The 21,408-nt window shown below is 40.6% G+C and overlaps 1 protein-coding gene across 4 annotated transcripts; it reads left to right on the top strand.

Annotated features, from left to right (window-relative positions):
• The first annotated feature begins 4,300 nt into the window (after positions 1-4,300).
• Positions 4,301-20,759, top strand: znf574 (zinc finger protein 574). Of its 4 annotated transcripts, XM_084557344.1 has the most exons (10): positions 4,301-4,369; positions 6,345-6,502; positions 11,150-12,320; positions 12,412-12,626; positions 13,119-13,298; positions 13,539-13,630; positions 15,672-15,766; positions 17,682-17,830; positions 18,143-18,430; positions 19,776-20,759. In XM_084557344.1, the coding sequence occupies exons 2-10, from the start codon at positions 6,347-6,349 to the stop codon at positions 20,334-20,336; spliced, it is 2,907 nt and encodes a 968-aa protein (XP_084413470.1). In that variant the 5' UTR covers positions 4,301-4,369; positions 6,345-6,346; the 3' UTR covers positions 20,337-20,759. The 4 variants fall into 4 exon arrangements, with proteins under 4 accessions (XP_084413470.1, XP_084413469.1, XP_084413468.1 ...); XM_084557343.1 differs by lacking the exon at positions 4,301-4,369 and having other exon boundaries at positions 6,113-6,502; positions 11,156-12,320; XM_084557342.1 differs by lacking the exon at positions 4,301-4,369 and having other exon boundaries at positions 6,113-6,502; positions 13,542-13,630.
• Positions 20,760-21,408: the final 649 nt, after the last annotated feature.

Raw genomic sequence — 21,408 nt, 5'->3', positions numbered from 1 at the left:
GTTTGCATGTTCTACCTGCGTGGGTTTTCTCTGGGTGCTCCAGGTTCCTCCCACATTTCAAAGACATGCATGTTAAGTTCTAAACTGGCAACAGCATAATATAAACTGTAACAGATAAGGGATAGATTAGTGCTATGCATTCATTCATTCATTCGTTTTCTGTAACTGCTTGTCCTCTGGCGGGTCGCGGGGGAGCTGGAGCCTATCCCAGCTGTCATCAGACGAGAGGCGGGGTACACCCTGGACAGGTCACCAGTTTATCACAGGGCTAACACAGAGAGACATATGGCCAATTTAGAATCACCAACTGGACTTGTAAAGTTTCATAAAGATGCTTCTCCACTCAACCAAGTAACGTCTTCAGGGAACTCTACAAGTCCGGCTGCCCTTGTTTCAGCACGTTCTACTTTATACTCTATGACCTGGATGACTGGGAACCTTCACAGACAGCAAATCTAAAATTAAATGCACCTTAGTTGAAATTCCTCATAAGCCTTATTTGTCTTTTCAACTGTTTAAAGAGAGCATCTTGAGCTGCGACTTCTCAGTGAAAAACTTCAGGTACTTCAGATGTACTTCGCCTGGACTCAGTTAGCTGTGGCACTCAGGTGAAATAAATATACGTGCATTTGCATTGATGTACTGTATACCATGAGTCATGTAGCAGATTTCTCCAATGGCTCTGTGGAGTATCTTTTGCATTAAAACATTTTATGTTAATTTTTAGAGTTTGCATGGTCCATCTGATTTTCAGTGAATATTTGTGTCTTTAAACTGTCTTTAAACATGTGGATATTTACTACAGTTTTGAAAGTAAACGCACCATTAGTGAAAGAAGTAATACTGGACCTCCCAATGAAGGAGTTTTGTACACCGATCAGCCACAGCATTAAAACCACTGACAAGAGAAGTAAATAACATTGACCATCTTGTGACAATTCAATGTTCTGCTGGGAAACTTTTGGACCTGGCATTCATGTGGACGTTAGTTACTACCATAGCAATGACACTCCTTGATGGCAGCCCAGCAGGATGCAGCCTGACACAGACACACACACAAAAACGGTTTAGGAACAACTCAAAAAACATGAAGAAGAGCACAAGGTGTTGACCTGGCCTCCAAATTTACTAGATCCCAAACTGATCAAGTATCTGTGGGATGATCCACAGAGCCCCTTCCCCTCAACCCAAAGGACCCAAAGGCCCCCACTAACAACACTCATTGTTACCAGAATGTTGAACAGCATATGGCTAAATTTACTTAAAATAGAGTATCATCCCTCTTTCTGTTATGTTTTAATTAGTACAGAGTTAATTACTGTGTATGATAAGGAACACATTTTCTCTGTAATCTGATATATGTAATATTAGTTCTATTATCAAATAGTAATTTATATATTCATACATTGAGGGCTGATTATCTTGCATCTCTGCGCTCAGTGTAAAACATGTCAGCTACCTCAATAGCAGCTCTGTGAATCTAAATGGTGTGGTGTTCTCTTCACATCAAACATATCTTTTGCACTTTATACGCAGAGCATTATATAATAGCTTATCAAGTATGAATCGCAGGGCCTGCTTCTGCTTTGTATGAAGCCTTTTAATGAAAGGAATAATGAAAATAAGATGTGCAGCAGAGTCGGGTGAACTCAGTGAACTCTGGAAAGGATCGGCTGAGTAATGATGAAATCAAGACGGTTGTTATGGGAACCGTGATATTGCAAATGTCACTGACGATGTTTTTGGCCTTGATTGATGAAATCACGCACTTCAGCGCTTTGATTACATCAGGTGTGTGAACAAGGTGTTAGGATTTCCGTGCTGGTTCCTGAATATTAACATGTGTTCATGCTGCTGCCGTGCTAGTGGTGCTCTTCGGTGACATTATATGCTGTATGTGTGTAGCTGGTCTCTTTTTAAACAGTCGAGATGAATTCAGGTTGCACATTGCTCCATAACTGTGATGATCTTCAACACACATCTCAAACATATCTCAGTACCTTCACGGCTGCATGTAAGAAGTCTCTGCCACGCTTCCGTCCCAGAACGACTCAGATTTTTCATTCAGACAAGCATCTGCTGTAAAAGAAGAGCAGGGTTTAATGAAGTCTCATGGTGTCCGTGAACTTTCTTCTTTCGCCTTTCTCAGTATTTGAGTAGAAAATATTTATAGGCTCTGGCAGAACCTTTGTTGCCCTGTGCTTGACTAACATTTCTTGGTTACCTTTAAGCCTGCCCCACCTTAGGTTCCACTCAGATAAATTAATAGTTTGTCCTTGTGTAGCCTGGTGCAGTTCTTGGTCTCTGTTCGTTAACAGGCCTTTCATAGATGTTTAGTATGAATTTAGACTGAGTGGTAAAGCCACAACGGAACACAACACCAGCACATTTTCTTTAATTTAGTTCTACTCTTTTATGAGTGTGTTTTTATATTGCCTTATGTCTTGTCTTGCTGCTTGTTGCAATACGAATAAATCTGCCTTGCTCTTGCACTGAGACCAGAAAGAGATAACCTGCAGAAACGAGTGTACAGGGAGTAGAAGCGGGTTTGGTGCTTTTCCACTTTGATGTACAGATAATATAATCTAAATTAGGAAAAACTGGGTGTCATTCAAAACATAAATAAAGATGTGCTGAGGATTGTGATTTCACAGAGCACCAGAGACTCTTAGAGATCTTGGAAACACTATTTTCCACTATTTTTTAATATCCATGTGAAATTAAGCTACACATTACAGAACGCTGTCTGTAAGTTAACATCTCCTCGAAGGTGTGGGCAAATTCAATGGGCTTGTAATCATGAGATGTGATCAATCACTACTAAATGGACCTTTAACCGATGGATGAGTCACCTATTACCACTTGAACAAACATGCAGCTGCTACTGAAAGCTTTAAGAGAGAGAGATGTCAAGAAATCAACGCAAGGAGATGCAGGTGAGGATGCAATCAATACTGTGTGACAAGACATCCCTCTTCCCCTGGGATCTGCAGTCTCTGAACTGTAACCTTCAATGAAAAGCATGACTGCTAAGCCGTCATCATGGTGATATGATATGTCAAGGTTGAATAATGTTATTCTGAAGTGTGTTGCACAGATTGTACAGTTTCTGTGGAGTGGCCCTGGCACCTCTGGCTCAACGCCTGGTTGGCTCTTTAATACCATTTGGAGTTAAGCAGTCTGGAGGAGTAGCTCATCCTCCCAATCAGCCAATGGGGCATACAGGGGCATAGTGTAATTCTGGGAAATTAGTGGAGTGGACAAGTCTATACTTCCACTGACCTTGGTATATAATACTTGATGCAGCAAAATTGAGATACACCATGCGGCTGGCTGTACACACTCTGAGGAGAATAAATCAGATGAGTGTTTGGCCATATGATGTCAGTTTAATAAGCCTCTTGTATTTAGGCAGGACAGTTACTGGTTGTTACTTTATAAATAAAATCGTTCAAGCAGTAACAAATTTAGATTGTGGATATAACAGTGGTGCTGCAATAATTATATAGTTTGTGGATCAATACCTTTATATTCTCCACGGATCACATTTAATACACACCTTTGCTAACTATCTACAATGCAGGACTGTGCTAATAGTTAAGGCACTGAGGGGGAAGATTTCAGAAACTATGACGTCAACATTTTTACTCTACTAACTTCAAAGAAAGTCAATCAATCAATTCTAATCGTTATTTGGTGTGAGTAGCACCATTAGCTTTTAAACACCATCAGTTCTCCTGTATACATTTCTACACATCTTTAAAGAAATCTGGCACATACTTTTTGTGCATTCTGGATAACTTGCTCCATTTCTTCTGTGGGTTTAATCCATCTCAGTGTCATCTGTCTGTTCATGTAATACCAGACTGACTCTGTGATGTTGACATAAGTGCAAGCCATCTACCACAGGCTGAAGTTAGTTCTTTATGAATCTGGCTGTATGTTTGCAGTTATCAAATGCCTTATTGCAAGTAAGGGTCATTCCCCAAACCTCACAGCTCTTGTGTGGTTTGAATGTGCCATATAATTTGTTTTATTTATTTTTTTACTGATAAAAGAATCCATTTAATGATTATGACTGATAATGATAATGATTAATGATTTCTTGGCAATTCTTTTCTTCATCAGCCATAAACCTGTTCTGTAAAACATAGTGGAATACAACTAAAATAATTTTAAGTTTGGCGTCTTTTCCAAGCACCATGTGTCTCTGCTGCTGGCGCGCTTTTAGACTACAAACTCCCTGTGTTATGTGTACTCGAACGCTATTGGTGCAGGAAGTGACTGGATCAGCCAATCAGAACGACGCTTCTAACATGCTAAAAAACTGAAGTTGTCCTATTTCCGCGACCACTAACGTCTGGCTGTGGTGAGTTTAGTTGAATTAATTTGACTTATTTTTACGCAAAGCATACGTTTTTCGCTGATATATTGCACAGTGATATTGATGTATGGAGGATTTCGACGGGGGGAGACAGCTAATGTTAACTTTTAGTCTGTCGCCGCCATTATACCACCGAAGAAGCGTATCCCGCCCTCCTTCTTCGGTCTTTTCTTCTTCTTCTCCTTGGTATCAGAAAGTAAGCACCACTGGTCCAAGTGGTATAAAGGGGTTTAGTCGCGAGCTAGTGTGGCATCGACGCCCGCTATTCAGGATGGGACTGAATGCTGTTTTGTTAGCTTCGGGGCTAGCAATGGAGCTAGCTATAAAGACAGGGAAACGTTAGCCGTGTTAGAAAGATGGCCATCATTGCATGTTAGCAACACTACAGTGGTCAGATATAAAGCCGTCTGCTAGCAAGCAGTTATTAGCTAGCATTGACAAGCTAACTGTTTAGCTGTCATTCTCACTCGGGCCAGACCCCCTCCAAAACGGCTAAAGAAGCTAACACGGGGCATAGTATTTATCAGTAACTACTTGAACCATGAGTGACTGGTATTTTTATTTCTCCACCGTCTCTTGTCATTTAGCAGTGGCGTGACATTGGCCCTGCAGTAAACCCTTGCAACTAAATGCTAGCGTTAGCTTCATGCATGTCATGAAGTGACGTTTAGACAAAGTCCACCTGACTCAATAAAAACATGTAGTTAGAGAGGATATTACACTTGGTGACAGGTAAATGGAGAGAGGCAGATGCTGATCACATGTCCCTTGATTCTTTATTGCCAGACTCGGGTTTATATTTAACCTTTTACGCAAGGGCACTATTGTTTTTGCCAACAAGATGGACACATACCATACCAGAATAATTCATGGGGCAGTGTGGAGCTTTATTATGCCAGGGTTGTGATCTGTGTGTGCTGTTCTATAGTTTTCTTTTATGATCAACAAGTCCCATTAAAATACCAAAAGACCCATTAATTAAGTGTGGTGTATATAAAAGTTTATTTCTTTGCCATAGAGATTGTTGTTTATAACTTTTAGAAATGTACCAGTCATGTGACATGTTTCCTCTTTACTGTGCATGTAGTTACTGCAGCTTTTACAGTAATATACTTGATAAATCACCAAATCTGCATTCACTACACCATTTGCTAATAACCTATAGTGCCTAACTGTTTTAGGGAATTACTCTTTTGGCAATGTGCCTTTAATAAACTCTGTATTTGTGACCCATTCTCAAAGACTTATCATTAGCTTCCACTTTAATTGCATTACTCAACAAAACAAAGGAATGGCGTATTGGAGACATTATTTGTTAAATGTATAATTATTACCAGAAAATGTCTTTCAAAGGCAAAGATGTGTCTGTCAGTGCGCTCCTTTGACTTGTGGGGTTCCTTTCTCAAAGGTGAGCCTTGATGGTGCAGTTTGAAGTTTAGGTTCTAGTGAGTGGAAGGATTGCTTGTATTTTGATTATAGTTACTTTTGACAGCTGCATGAGCTAGACTGCATCTTCAGTGCGTCCAGTTACACTACATGTCTAATTGGTGTTGAAGTTAAATGTCAGGTAAGCTCATGAAATGGCACAAAGAGAAAGACTTGGCAAGGTCTTCACCTGAGCAGCAACCTCATGGTTAAAATAATGATTAGCTTAGGCTCAGCGCATGGTGAGTCATCTTGGCAACCCCAGAATTAGCATCCCGGCACTCGTGTCCAAGCAGCCGTCTTGATGATAATATATGCAGGTGCTTCTTTTCATCAGGAGAGGGCAATGTTCACAACCTAACTTCATATGTAAAGCACTGGGGGAGAGGTTGTATCTGTAAAAGGTTCACGTTATGATATTACTTTCATAGTCTGGGGAATGCATTAGTTTTGTGAACCGTTTCACCCGTATCTCAGTTAATTTTACATTGCTGCATTTCTTATGAAATGTTTTTGATTTCTGTTCCCTCGGCAGCCATGGAGAGTACGTCGGTGTACATGTGCTTCCCCTGCTACCAGGAGTTCAACAGTCTGGAAGAGGTCCTTAAGCATCAGCTGACATGCACTGCTGAGGTTGATCAGCCAGTCACACCTGGAACTACTGCCATCACTGTTCCAGTGCTGCAGACACGGGTAAGCACTGGCACTGTCAACACCTTCCTCTTTTTTTTATCATGTAACTGTCTATTTGGATTTTAGCAACCTCACTATTGTAGCCTGAAATAACTGATCACACAAAGTGTCTGAAGCATATCAGGGCACTGACAATAAGCTACTAAAACAGAAGCAGAAGACGACAACTACTTCTTCTGTTTTAATGGTGGTTGCTAGCGTCAAAGCTGCCAAAGATTGAAGAAGGAAAAGGAATCAAAATGACACGAATAAACATGTCTGCTGTGTGACAGTACTTTGCTCTGAAAAATGAAGGCAGTCACACAGCAATTTGTAATTTGTGCAATGTGGAATTTTTTGGTAGTAATAGGAGATTGTTATTTAAAAGAAGCGGTGTTTAAAAGATGAGAAAATATTCCTCAAGACAAAATCAAGACGAAAAATATTACAGAGAGGGTTACAGAGTGTATGGCAGTGGATGGCCAGCCTATTTCTGTATTAGAGAACACAGGTTTTCACCATTTGTTGAAGATTCTGGAGTCAAGGCACCAGCTACCCTCTCCACACTACATTAACTTCGGCCGCGCTATTTATTGAACTTATTACATTTGCACACATGATCTAGGAGTAAGGAAAGAAGTAAGGAAATTTTGTATCAGACTGGGGGACAAAATATCGTTGCTAGTATAATTAGCTGATTTAGGTGTACCCTGATTTCATAACTGTATCACACAATAACCAGTGGGTGCAAGGTAAAATTCAAGGTAAACTTATTATTGAGATTATGATTTTTTTGAGGAGAAGCTTTGCCAAATAATAATTCTCTACTTAAGCCACATAAATAGATTTATGCATTTTCCAAACGTACCCCAAAGATATTGTTTTACAGATTTCTTTTTTTAAAAAAGGTTTCCCATAATTAACAGTGCCCAATTCCTGATCTCTCTCTGCACTACAACGCATTGGTTTCTAACAATAAATGCTACCTGGAACTACTCTATGTCTAGCATAATGTCAGAATAACACATTAGCAGGTTGTTTATCACAGTAATGAGTCACTAGTGAGGCAAACAGGTGTAACATCCTTGGCAGGGCTGCAAGTGGATTGATTATGGATGTTTTTAAACCAGGATTTATATTTCAGAAAGTGCATGATAACATGTTTATGTTATGAATAAGCTCTTGTAGGCATATGAGAATTGGCAGTCCCTATTTTCACAGTGTTGATGTGTGCAAGATTTTGGTAAGTCAGAGCATATAAGCCGGCTTAATGGAGAAGTTACATGATGCAATACAATTGTAAGTACTGGTTTATTTTTGGCATCACTTGGGTAAACTAGAGAAACATTGAAGGAAAGCAGGAAGGTTTGTGAGCAAAAGAGAAGGACATTTGTCAAAGGTCCTGGACAACGCCTCTTCATGCTTCGGTAATAATGAATTATCTGTTTTGGTGTCATTTGGTAACGATCCTACCATTTTGCTTCTGTGGGTGAGCAGCACAATTGATTTCTGTAGAGTTTTCTCTCTGCATCCTACTTCTCCTTGTATGTAAATATTGTTGTATTTCCATTAAGTGGCTCATAGTTCTTTTGAGGCCTGCAGATTTTTACATAATGCTTTGTATTCATGTTTTTTACATTGTGTGTCCCATTTGTAAAAATCCTCATTTGGAATGCATTAGTTCTATGAGGACGCTATCTGAATTGCAGAGTTTAAAAGTTGTATAATGAGATGAGTTACTCTGTTTAACTTTGACATATTAAGCCGAGTCTTGTGGCATCGCAGCCACTTTTTTCTTTTGCCTTTCACATGACAGCTTCAGAGAGCTCTCGGGGTTAAAAGCAGTCATTTGCCCTCGTTTAGCAGTAGGCCATGGCTGTCTGAGCTTGTGCCTGGACTCCTGTCCTTATGGTCTTCAGCACACGTCCATAAAGCACAGTGACTCTCATGACAGACGTATTGCATCCTGAGCCGCCAGCGGGAAGAGGAGCATGAGATGTGCATCCGTCAATGACAGCCGCTCTCCTGATGGATTGCTCGTAGGCCTTCTCATAAATGAAGCAGTTGGAGAAACACTGTAAAACCTGGGTGCTTTCTGGCTTCATGGACCTTGGTTATACTATTAGTGAGTTTGTTGCAAGTAGGGCTGCAACAATTACTTTGTTGGACTACTGTAGTGATTATTTTCAGATTTATCAATTTAATCCTTTGGCTACCCACCCTTTGTACTTTTAAACGTTTATTCAGACATATTCGTATTTTATAACATATCTATTAACAAAGAACACATTTTAACTTTTACCTAATGATACAATTCATCAAAATTTTTTTAAAATGTATGCAGTGTAGACCTAATTAAGAAAGATGATGTTTACTATACTCAGTAATTAATTAGCAGAGACAGCGTTGCATATGATTTAACTTTAATGGCTTGTACTGATTGTGATTTGAAATGCAGGTGCATTATTTATGTGTGAAAACTGTTACGTCAATGGAGATCTACGTCGTTTAGTTATATAGGTCTATAAGTCCAAAAACAAACTGCTTGCATCTTGAAAATGCACACGAAAACAGCACTGCCATAGTAGCCATTAGCATCTTCTCTGGGGAGTCTTTGTTGAGTCCTTGTTTGAAAAACAACAGATGAGAACACAACAGCTACTCCCAGGCAATGACCACCAACCAACAGTCAGACAAAACTCTCTATAATAGTTCTAATACTGATGTTGTGTTGTTGTTTTGAGGTCGGAAAGCCGACAGATCTTCTCTGATCAATTGCTTATATAAAGTGACCGGCTGTTAAATTTTTAGTAACCTTTCTGCCCACTGTGTCTCTATTGAAGAAAGTCCCACACACTATCAGGTTTGGACTTTTTTCTATCATAGTCTTTTTCTGTCTTGGCAGTGGGAACCGCCATAATTAGAGATTGGTGTAATCTTCGTCGTCGTGTTGACATTCGCGCAAAACGCTGTATTTACGTTAACAAGGTCACAGATAACGTTTGCAAGTCGTTACAGCCCTGTTGCAAGAGACTACACTAAAAACACACATCAATTTAATTTGCTTAGTTTTAACCATTAATAATACACAGCATGCATGGTCAAGCTATGCGCCCTGACTAGCAATTCCCTATATTTCAGGTCGATGGTGACCCACTTTGTTTTAAAAAAAGCCATTTTTTGTTTTTGAATTCTACAGGAGAATGAAGCAGAGGAAGAGATTTGAAATGCTTCGAGAAAATAAATAAGTAAACTTTACATATTCATACGTATTCTTCGTCCTGCAGCAATGGAAAAAAAAAGGGAAAATTTGTAGAACAGATTTGAGGCCCTTTCTCGTTATTCAGATTGGGCAAATTTAGTTTTAGTTAAACACCAATTAGAAGTGCACAGTGAAGCCATACTATTTTGGGGTAGATATTTAGTATTAATTGCAGTTTGAAACAAAACATTACAATGATCTGCACAGATCACACATAAAAATATAGTTTATGCAGATAAGCCTCCATCTTATATGGAATGATATTGTTATAATAGAAACGAAGAACCTGTGAAATTCACATGAAAGTACTTGATTTAAATATGAATATAAAATGTTTGCAGAAAATATTTACATATCCAATTTATTCTGTTATCATGGTGTTTTCATCGCAACATTGGAAGCAGAACATAATTCAATTTATGTCAAAACTGTTGCTTAATGTTGCGTAGCCATCATTTCAAGACTGTCCAAGGTTTTCCTTGAAAAGCCAGATTCTTCCATGTGGGAGTCTAATTCTCTAGCTCTTGTCTTTAGCGAGCCGAGTTGGACAGAGAGCTCAGTCCCTCTGCATTTAAGATAACTTTAGTACAGCAGCTAAAAAACATTCTCACTTCCCCAGTGAATTCAAACTCAGTCTTGATCCTGACTTTCTGCTCCTTTGCAGGTTTCATTGATGTCGACAAAAAAGCAGTCAGTAAAACAAAGTTATTTTTTCGCAGAGAAATTCTCCCCATAGGACGTATCTGAGTCTAAAACTGAAAGACGCCTGTTCCTCACCCGAAATATAATATTAGACAGTGTGTAATATGTAATTTCAGATTTTTGTTTATGATGCATTTAATTATAATTCATTCTTTTAGGAAAAATAAACCAGCAAAATACTGTAAATGACACTCCTTAAAATTCTTAAAACTGACCTAAGTTTTTGGTCAATTTTACATTATCTGAGTAATACTAAAGCAAAAACCCTACAAATCATTACAGACTATGAGTCATGGCGAACTGCTGTGATTGAGGCAGTTCCAGGCACCTTTAACCTCGACCTTGATGTTCTGTTTTTATCATCCAAATGAATGGAGCGAACAAATGTAAAACCCTGTGGAGCGACCCATTCAACCCCGATGTGCCCTTTGATAGTTATCAGCCAGGCGGAGGCCTTATCTTGGCTGTCTGGAGCTCTGGGAGGAACCTTGGCTCTAAACACATGCTCCGCTAATTGACCTCGGTACCCCAACACTGAATTCATGTCCCTCATCTGTCAGAGAGAATAAAATAAAACACATGGCTGAATTAACTTCTTATTGCAGTTTGATTATTAATGCAAGGTAATATTTATACACAGTAAAGACAGTTGAAATATTGACGATAATCTCTGATTTACTCTTCTTTTTGTCTTGTCTTTGCAGCAACAGTTAATAAACGTATCAAAGACGATTGCTGTTCCACAGTTTGAAATCCAAACAGAACACTCCCAGGTCCTGCAGTCCGTTAAGACTGCTGAAGCCATTCCAGGTGTGCTTTCCGACCAGCCGAGGATCCTCTACCAATGTGGAGATTGTGATGAACTTTTCAAGAGCCTTGACCTTTGGCAGCATCACCGTAAACAGGGGATATGTCGGCAATCCTCTTCTCCTGAGAACAATCCTGATTCACAACCCGAGCCAGAGACCTCCTCAGATCAGATTACAACCTCAAATTTAAATCTGGATGATGCTACTCTGAGTGAAACTATACAGAATCTTAAAAAAGAACTAGAAGATCATCCTGAAGAAGAAAGACAGATACAAGATGCTGCAGAGACTACTTCATCTCAAACCGCTGATCCTTCCGTTACTGAGGTCGCCTCTGCAACCTCTAATCAGGATGATTCATCTACCAGAAGGAGAGGGGCAAACAAAAAGCCTAAACCTGAACCACTGCTCTTGTGTGTGGACTGTGGCTCATGCTTTGGCATGGTGTCTGAACTCGTGGCCCACCGCAAGACCCAACATGGCTTTGAGGAAGCTCTGCACCGCTGTTCTGTGTGTGGGGAAAGCTTTCTAAACACCACCCTGTTCCTCTATCATCGCAAACAACACAGACAGAAGGGCGAGGAGAAGGTGGCTGTGGTTCCTGAAGTGACATCAGAGGAAGTTTGTAGTCAGAGCAACGGTATGGATGCGCAGGAGCAGGATGCTACATCTTCCACAACCATGGTCACCTCCACTTTCACACAGCCGGAGTTGTTCCTCTGCACCCAGTGTGGGCAGAGCTTCAGTGAAGAGGGAGGATTGGTTACTCATCGTAAGCAGGAGCATAACCTGGAGGAGCCACTGCACAGTTGTTCCCAGTGTGGTGAGAGCTTCATGAACACCACCCAGTATCTGTACCATCGACAGCAGCATCGCTACACATTAGTGACAGAGGTGGCAGATGGAGCTGAAACTAGTGATGAAGCAGCCACCACTATACCTCAAGACAGCCCACAGAGCACAAAGCGTCTGCTTTCCCCATCTGCCTCTGCGAGTGAATCAGTTTCTCCTCTTTCTAAGAGGAGCAGGCCTTCTTTCAGGATCGTGAGCAGTAATGCACTCAGAGGTAAGTGGAATTTATCATTTTAAAACCCATTTGTGGAAAAAAGACATTACTTGCAGGATGTTTTGGCCTTAAACTCTTTTTATGTGGTCAGGAAACAAGGGTTCAGTCACTAAAGATGAATCAGAGGGCAACGCTACAGCAGATTCAGACAACACAAATCACCCTCCACCTGCCAAGCTGCTACAGGACTGGGCCCGAACACCACTTCCCCACGTTTGCCCCCACTGTGGCAAAACATTCACCCGACGCATTTTCCTCCGCACCCATGTCTACAGCCACACTGGAGAAAAGCTCTTCACATGCAAGGTGCCAGTCAAAAATTGAATCAGAAATCCCTTTCATCAGTCTAAGGCATGGTTTGCTTTCATGCTTTCATGTAAATATCATTTATGTTGTGCAGCTGACTTTGATGGGATGATGCAATGCTTTGAATTGGAGGCTGAAAGTATTTGAGTCACAACCTCATTATATTTGACAGGTTCCCCGGTGTCTTTGCACATGAAAAAAAAATAAAATACAGGCATACATATTTATATATGAAATGCATAGTTTGCATTGGACAATATATACAAACCATACATTTGATGGACAATAGAGTTGAAGATTGGTAGAGCGTTTTATAGATAGCACAATTATTGTAGTATTTTCCATACTCCTTTTTTATTATTAAAGTAATGTAAAAAGTAATAGCATACACATTTGTAAATTAGTTTTTTATCTAGCAGTGGCCAAACCTTTGCACAAAAGCACTTAAAGCATTTACAGTTGGCAGTAATCCTGATTATTGTTGTTGTTAAGGTCTGCTCAAAGTCGTTCACCAACTCCCAGAGCCTGTTGCGCCACAGCATGAGCCACACGGGCAACAAGCCCTTCAGCTGCGATGATTGTGGCAAAAACTTCTCCCAGGCAGCTACCCTGAAGAGACACCAACGCATTCACACATCAACGGAGCCTCGGCGCAAGCGTGGACGCAAACCGGTACAGTCTGCCATTTTTGCTTTATTAAAATAACTCTCAAACTGAATGATTTGATTCCAAAATTTTACATTAAAATAATAAATAAAATAATTTTTAAGTATAATGATTCCTAGAGATTTACTTGAATCAGTTAATCATCAGTGTTTTTTTCTTGTAGAAATCACGTTTTTGAAATGATCGTTATTTTATTATGTATTGACATTTTTAGAAATTCATTTTTGTTCTTTGTGTTCCTCAAAGCAGGTCTCTGCTTTGGACAGTGAGGCTGCTCTCTATCCTTGTCCTAACTGTCCTTCACGATTCAACACTGTGGATCAGCTTAACCATCACAAGTAATAACACATTTATTTATACTATTTTATTTGTAGGTGCTGATGGAAATAACAAAAACACGTCAAGCAGGTGTCGGTATTAAATCATTTTCCAATTCTGTGTACCACATAAATACATTTGAATTACAATTTGAGATAGAACCCACGGCAGGATTTAGATAAGCCACCTTCCCTCACGCCAGGAGCTGTGGTAGCTGAGCTGTGTCTGACTACTGAGCTAGACCTTTAAGCTGTGTAGCAAACACGCCGAGATGTCTGGGTGCCCTTGAGCCCCAGCCACATATGATTGACAGACAAAAGCCCAGTAAATTAAGATGATTATGATAACAATTCAGGACAGAGGGAAAAGCCTGGTCTTGTCCTACCTGGCTAAACTAGGTGTTGGGGATATACGCTTCAGCTTGTATATGTGAAATAAAACCGGTAAAGATTAAAGGTCTTTACATTTCATAGTGTAATGTGGATGTCACTTATTTAAAATCAAACCCAAAAGTAGACTCTTTAATGTTTTATAATGAACAGAAGCAGACTAAATCCTACAAATGTTCATACCTCACATACTATGCTTCTGATTATCTTTACTATCAGAACTGATCTGAGAACCAGAGGATCAATATATGTTGTATTTGTTGGGGTAAAAGGAGTCGTGTCAGTTAAACTGTTGCTAATGTGTTTGATAAATCATTTGGTCTAGCCAATGTCAGAAAATGGATTAAGTTGCTCATCAGTATCCAATATAACGTCCTTAAATGATTATTTTGTTTGAAAAAGAAGTTCATTTTTATCAAACAGTGTTAAATCAAGTATCTTAAACTACCTTTTATCCAAAGCATTCAATTGCGACACACATTCAATGAGCAGATGGAGTTTACTCATACATCTTCCACTAAAAAAAAGACCTTGTGTTAAGGTCGTTTTTTAAATTCCCAAGTTCAGGAATGCACCTTCACTCTAAAAAGATGTTCAGTTTTCTGCTTTAAAAGGACAAAGCAAAGTAGGATCTTCAGTCTTTAGAAGCTGCATCATACACATGTTTTTTATTTTCTTGTAAAATGACATAGCTGATTCACTAATCTTGTTGATAGAAAATAAATACATCACCTTAGCATTTTAGCAAGAATATACCTACTTTGAGTACATATACTATGTGTACAACGTCACACCTTCTCATCAAAGAACATCTGGCTCAGAGGGGTTGTGGCCTTGACTGAAATTTCTATCCTCCCAGCTGCCTCAGGGCCAGCTGTCCCTGAAATATTGATTTCTATTGTCTATTTAACAGGCAACAGAAAACGTGGCCTTTTACACAGGCCTTGAAGGGTCCTTGCAAATCACCTTTAGCATCTCGCTTTAAGTGAGTTGTGTGGTTAAGTATTTCAGTTGAAGCAGTATGATTTAGTAGAGTAGGATAATGCAATACATACAGTATAATCTTTCTATGCATTAAGTGATGGGTAGGGTTTTTTAAACTTGTTCGCTCTGATAAAGACAAGGTACCCAGAGTAGCTGTATTTTTATTTTTTTATTTTTTCCCCCATGCTGTAAAAGCAGGCCTGATGCAGCATTAGGTGAACGCATCCTAACACTACTCTCCTCCCCTTAGGCTACACCCAGCGTAACGTTATGCAATGGATAAATATAGTCTTTCATGCCCTGACTCTGACTCCTCCCTGTTTACTGCTGTTCTTTTATCTCCAGCAGTTATACACTCTGCTAATACTCCTTATTTGACCTTAAATACAGCTAAGCACGTACTCGCCGGTAATCCTCCCGCAAGTCACATATAGGCTGGGGGCTTGAAGTCAAAACATAATTTATTTTATGTGTCTCTGAATTAGGACTTTATAAGGCTTTATATTAGGTGCTACAATAAAGTAATGTGTCATTGTTGCTTGTCCATGTGAGGTACACAGTTAGCTGTCTTCTGGTTGCCAGATTTGAGAGATCTCCTGTATAATTTTGTAGCACAATATAAGATAAATTGTAAAATAAATTGTGTGTTGTGCTTGACAGTTGTGGATATGTATGTTTTTTGGAACAGGTTGCTCCACACCAGCCACCCGTTCCCTTGTCCCGAATGTGGAGAGGCCTTCAAACGTAGGAAAGATCTCGACCTTCACTCCCTCGTGCATCAAGGTGAGAGTTCAGGCCTCAGCTTTGCAGTAACTCCATGTTTAAAGGTTTCTCAGAAACAATGTCGGTCATCTTCATAGGCTGCTTTATTTAACCGTTTATTACTAAATATCCAATTCATGTTGCATATCTCACACCCTTCCTCTGATTGGCCGTGTTTTTGTCTTTGAGAACTGAAGGTAACATACAGAGAAACCAGGCTGAAGCCCTAATGTCCCATAACGAAATCCAATTAGAGACGATGTTCTTATCAGTCCGGCACGCAGTGAATTACTATTGATGAATGCAAAGTCTTCCATGAATGACCCCATCAGCTCATCTGGGTGGCCCACCTTGTTTATTTACAAACATACATCCATGTTATATGTGTATTGTTCATCCGATGCATTAGGTCAATGACTTTCCATTGATTTGTGTACAATGTGGAATGGTGGAGGATTGCAGACGTAAATGAATTGGGTCAACGTGTTGACACTTCATCTTAATCAGGGGGGCTGTTGGCACGGCAACCTCATTAGTTAAGCTTGAAGAGTCAGCGTGCAGCAGGGGTCAGAGGTATGTGGCTCCTCTGAGAAAGATGATTGGAGAGATTGATCTATTGATCAGTCCAGGGCCATAGGCTGAGATTGTCCTTATTAAAGGTTTAATTAGAGGGTCCCAATAGGGAGCAGAGTGGATCGCCCCCACTGGGACAGACTGTACAGATGGTTAGCAGATTGCAAGATACTGGCATGATGGCCTACGACATAATGATGAACCATCAATGTCAGCAGATTCCCAGACAGTTTTTAGGAGAAACCAAGAGTTTGGGTCTGCTTTGCCAAAACGTAACTAGGGCACCACCCAAATAAGGATAATCAATTAGTGGATGTTGACATTAAATTAATATGTAAGCATTAGAACAAAAAAAGTAATAAACATTGCCTGAAGCAGGGGTAGGGTTAGGAACTGATCTATAAAATGTGAAAAAAAGAGATCCCCAGCTAATTTAAGTGAAAAGTCTGTGATATATGATTACTGATATATGAACATGATATAAACTGTACAACAGACTTTTTAATTACTAACATGATTCTTATACCTCAATTTAGCATAATTGACAATACTAATTGATGCCTCACAGCAAGAAGGTCCCAGGTTCGAATCCATGGGCCGACTGGGCCTTTCTGTGTGGAGTTTGCATGTTCTCCCTGTGTCTGCGTGGGTTCCCTCCGGGTACTCTGGCTTCCTCCCACCGTCCAAAGACATGCTTGTTAGGTTAATTAATGATTCTAAATTGGCCGTAGGTGTGCATGTGAGTGTGAATGGTTGTCTGTCTCTCTGTGTTAGCCCTGCGATAGACTGGCGACCTGTCCAGGGTGTACCCCGCCTCTCGCCCAATGACAGCTGGGATAGGCTCCAGCAGACCCCGCGACCCTTCACAGGAACAAGCGGTTACAGAAGATGAATGAATGAATGACAATACTAATTTCATATGAATTCTTCTTTTTTTTTAGGAATTTAACATCTATTAACTTAACTCTATTATTATTTCAATCTAGTAGTGGTGCAGAAATAGCATAAAATCTTCACACCTGCATTGTCAGATTTTAATAGATGGACTAACTGATTTATTGACTATTTGTTTCAGTACTCAGTACTGTTGGGGCAAACTGTCCTAGTGTGTTCTCATTATAAATAATCATTAAAACCAGACATATTCTTTGTTGAAACAGAAGAACTGGCTGCATCTGAATGATTGGGCATTGTTGCTCATCACCAACCATTTCTGTATGTACCACCTGTCGCTGCACAATGGTTGGCACAGCATCTAGCAAATTAGCAAGTTCAAGCCAGCTATCGGATATTAACATAACACAGTAGCCTGTAGTATGAAGTGTTTGACCACGTGTCTAAACCTGTCACGGTTCCATTACAGACAAGCAGCCAGCGACGTGTCCTCATTGTTCATCCCAGTTTATCAACCAGTCAGTGCTGGAAATCCACCTGCAGCGTTGTCCTACTACAGACGAGGAGAAGAATGCTGGCCGTGGACGGGGCCAGGGTCGAGGACGCTCCACTGGACAGGTTGGGAACATATAAAATCCTTAATGAGTATTTTTTTTTTTAAGCATTTTTTTCTCCCTTCACCTCAAAGATGGGGTGTGGTTTGTTTTCCCTTGATGCATTGCTGACAGTTCAGACAGAACGGAAATGTGTGATGAAAGGGAGATGACATGTAACAATGATGGAATCAAACTGTGACATTGTGGTTGCATCACAATTAGAGCATGAGGACACACTTTCCATTAATTGCCTCCATCTTTCTGATCTCCATGTCATTACCTTTTGGTTTCTTATTCCATCTCCTTTTTCTTCCTCTGTCAATGCCGCCCCCAGATTGAATGTGACCTTTGTGGCCACCGTTGCATGACCCAGGAGGGCCTTGACCTCCATCGATTATCCCACACGGGCCAGACTCCTCTCAAATGCCCAGTGAGGCCTTGCCGTCGCCGATTTACCTGCAACAGTTCCCTGGAGGAGCACGTGCTGGCACATTTCCAAGGGAAGCTCGGCAAGTCCAAAAACCGACCACGCTTCCGCTGTCAGATTTGCCACAAGGAATTTGCCTACAATTCCACCTTCAATGTTCACATGAGGACACATACTGATGAGAGGCCCTTTGAGGTAAGACGGGTGGTGGCTTTTGTGTGCCTGCATAACAAGGGAATTTTCAATCCTTCAGAATTATATTTTGTCCTCATTTAAATCTTTTAACACCTGTATTTCAAATCATCACACCCAGTCATAGCTATGGCTAAATCTCTGCTTCCGGACCATGGCCATTTGTGCAGTGTGCGTCCTGCGGGTGTTTCCTCCCTCCCTGTGTACCTGTGATTAATGACAGGCTTGAGTTAGGGCCTGTCAGCTCCCCTCGGTGCCTGTTACTATTCTGGGACTCTCTCCCTCTCTCTCTGCTGCTCTGGTGACGAGGCAGGACATCAACTATAGACCCACCCAAGCCCATCTCAGCCGAGAAAGGCCTGATTTAATGTTTGTGGCTTTTTCTTTGAACCATATCTATCAGGCACTCTGAGGACCAAGGTTCAAGGAGCAGACGTTCTCAAACAGAGAGCCAGTTATGGGGATTAATTTTAATTCATATTACATATACTACGTGTTCCTGAAGGAGCACCTATGTTTGCATAGTATATAAAGAGCAAACTTAATTAAAAAATATATATCTCAGAGAAACTGCAACCGCAAATCTGTCAACAGAGATTAGTTTCAATCTGAGCGTTCCCAGTGGCAATCAATTGGAGCACAGTGTCATTCTTTTGTGGTGCTTAATGTTTAATCAGGTATCTATTTGCAGTTCATTGTGTGCGCTCAGATGGAAGCAAGCAGAAAGCAAATGTTAGTGTGCCAGCAAAGGTGAAACTATTGAATGGCTGATTGCTGATATGATTACTTCATCTATATAAATAGTTTAGCGCCGAGTTCACTGGTAACATTTTGTGTTGTATAACTAATCATACTCTGTGTGGAACTCTGATTTACCCTCTGTTATTCACACAGCTGCGACGTTTAGCTTAGACTCAATTATTTGAACAACGGGATATTAATCAGCTCAAAATGACAAATGCTGTCTCGTTCCTGCTTCTGAAATGTAAATATTGTCTGGTTCTCTGTGACAGTAAACCAAATATCTTTGGGCTTTGATTGGGTAAAACAAAATTGACCAAATAAGACATCAGATAAAAAAACAAGCAAATGACCATGCAATATTTCAACTGCTTTGCATCTGTCCTTCCTCCTTAGTCTTCCCCTGTACAGGTTTCTTTCTGCTCTTTCTCTGTCCCAGCCAGAAATGCTGCATCTGCAGAAAAATAAAGAAAAGACTCAGAAAATATTAATTGCAGTAGAGTTTGTGCGCTGGTAGCACTGTGAGCATTACTTTTCTTGCCATCTTCTTACCTTTTTATATTTTGTACACTTTCCACTTCCCCATTCTCCTCCATCTACCCACCAGTGCGCCACATGTGGCAAGCGTTTTCGCCAGCTCCCCCATCTGCAGGACCACGAGCGCATCCACAGCGGTGCACGACCTTTCTGCTGCTGGATTTGCGGCAAGAGCTTCAGTGTGGCCGCCCGTCTCACCGAGCATGCCCGCACCCACAGCGGTGAGAAGCCCTACCCCTGTCCAAACTGTCCTGCTGCCTTTCGCTCTCGTTCCAACCTGGATAAACACATCCGGCTACATGGAGATCTGCTTCCGGAAACTGCTGAGCAGGTGGTTAGTGCGGCTGATGTTGCCCAAGTTCAGAAAGTGCTGGAGGGGGCCAAGGCACTGTCATCTTTGGCCACCACAGGTGAGGTTGAAGCTGGCACCGTTCAAACCATCTATGTACTGCAGGGACCTGAGGGTAGCACAGAGACTGTGATGATCCCATCTGATCAGCTCGGTGTCATGGAGGAAAACTCACAGGTCGTCATCCTGCCCTCCTCCGTTCTGGGAAGTGAAATCACCATGGTGGAGACGAGCCAGTCACCACAGCATGCCATAGAGTTCATTGTGGAGGAGACGGTGTGAAAGCAAATAAAACACTCCTGTGACACAAGGACTAGAACATCTTTGAATCTGAAAGATTGAGATTATAGAGTGCTGTTGGGTTGAAATGTTTGAAAATTATTATATATAGTTATTATCTTAGATGTATATAGTTTGGTAAATTTCCAAGCCAGTTTAAACAAAAATGAGTAGTCCAATTTTCTTGAATATGCATCTAATACCATTGTTGAAGCAGTACAAATTAATTACTTAAAGGTTAATACAAGTAGGAAACCTTCAGTAAAGAAAATTAAATTAATCATTTAAATTATTTAAAAAGCGGATTGTGAAATTGGCCCCTGATCGTATACTAGGGTGTATTTACAGCCCTTATTTATTAGGGCAAGACACAGTCGCCTGTGAAATGTTCTCTGCTTTCTTTATAATAAAACGCTTCAGTTTTCACACTTGTGAGCGTCCATCATTTTATTAGGTGCATGACATGAGGGCATCGCCCCCATCCCATCTGACGTGATGGGCTTTATAGGCCCTGCTGTAAATTGACACCTCTGCCGTTTGACAAATGGTATTAAGTCTCATGCTGAAAAATATAAAGACCCAGTCAGCGGTGAACAACCTTTTCAAACCGCTGTTTCTTTCTGTCACCCTCGCATTAATGTTAGTGGAAGGCAGAATGAAGTAGAGCTGTGTGTATAGATCAACCCTAATGCTCCAATAATTTGTAGGGCATTGTTATTGATTTGTTTGCTGTAATTAAATACAATAATAACAGGGATACAGCGAGATTTATGATGATTTAACTGAAGTACAGCATTATACTGTGGCAAATAGTGTAATGAAATTATCCAGCACTTGCTGTATTGTTATCAAAAATAATGATCCTATTTGTGTCTGAATGGGAAGAGGCATAATGTGATATAAGTTTTGCCAGCGCTGCAGTCGCCCATTATAGGCTTCTAAAGTGCAGTTTATGGCTGTCTCCCACCCAGTGATTGCTGACAGGGGGGTTTGAAACCACACACACACGCAGAGGCACTCAGTCTTCGTTTGTTTTCATGTCAGGGAGGCAGAAATGCTGATGATTGTGTGGGTA

This window comes from Chelon labrosus (assembly GCF_963514085.1).
Source record: "Chelon labrosus genome assembly, chromosome: 12".
Classification (NCBI taxonomy): domain Eukaryota; kingdom Metazoa; phylum Chordata; class Actinopteri; order Mugiliformes; family Mugilidae; genus Chelon; species Chelon labrosus.
The sequence above is the reverse complement of the archived record's forward strand: the minus strand, read 5'-3'. Positions and strand labels throughout refer to the sequence as shown.

What these genes read in the sequence shown, in the direction of transcription:
- znf574 (XM_084557341.1), top strand. Translation starts at nt 6,317, where the DNA reads ATGTTTTTGATTTCTGTTCCCTCGGCAGCCATGGAGAGTACGTCGGTG. An exon ending in TTCCAGTGCTGCAGACACGG is followed by an intron (nt 6,503 to 11,149) that starts GTAAGCACTGGC and finishes TTGTCTTTGCAG; the next exon opens with CAACAGTTAATAAACGTATC. An exon ending in GCAAGCGTGGACGCAAACCG is followed by an intron (nt 13,299 to 13,538) that starts GTACAGTCTGCC and finishes TGTTCCTCAAAG; the next exon opens with CAGGTCTCTGCTTTGGACAG.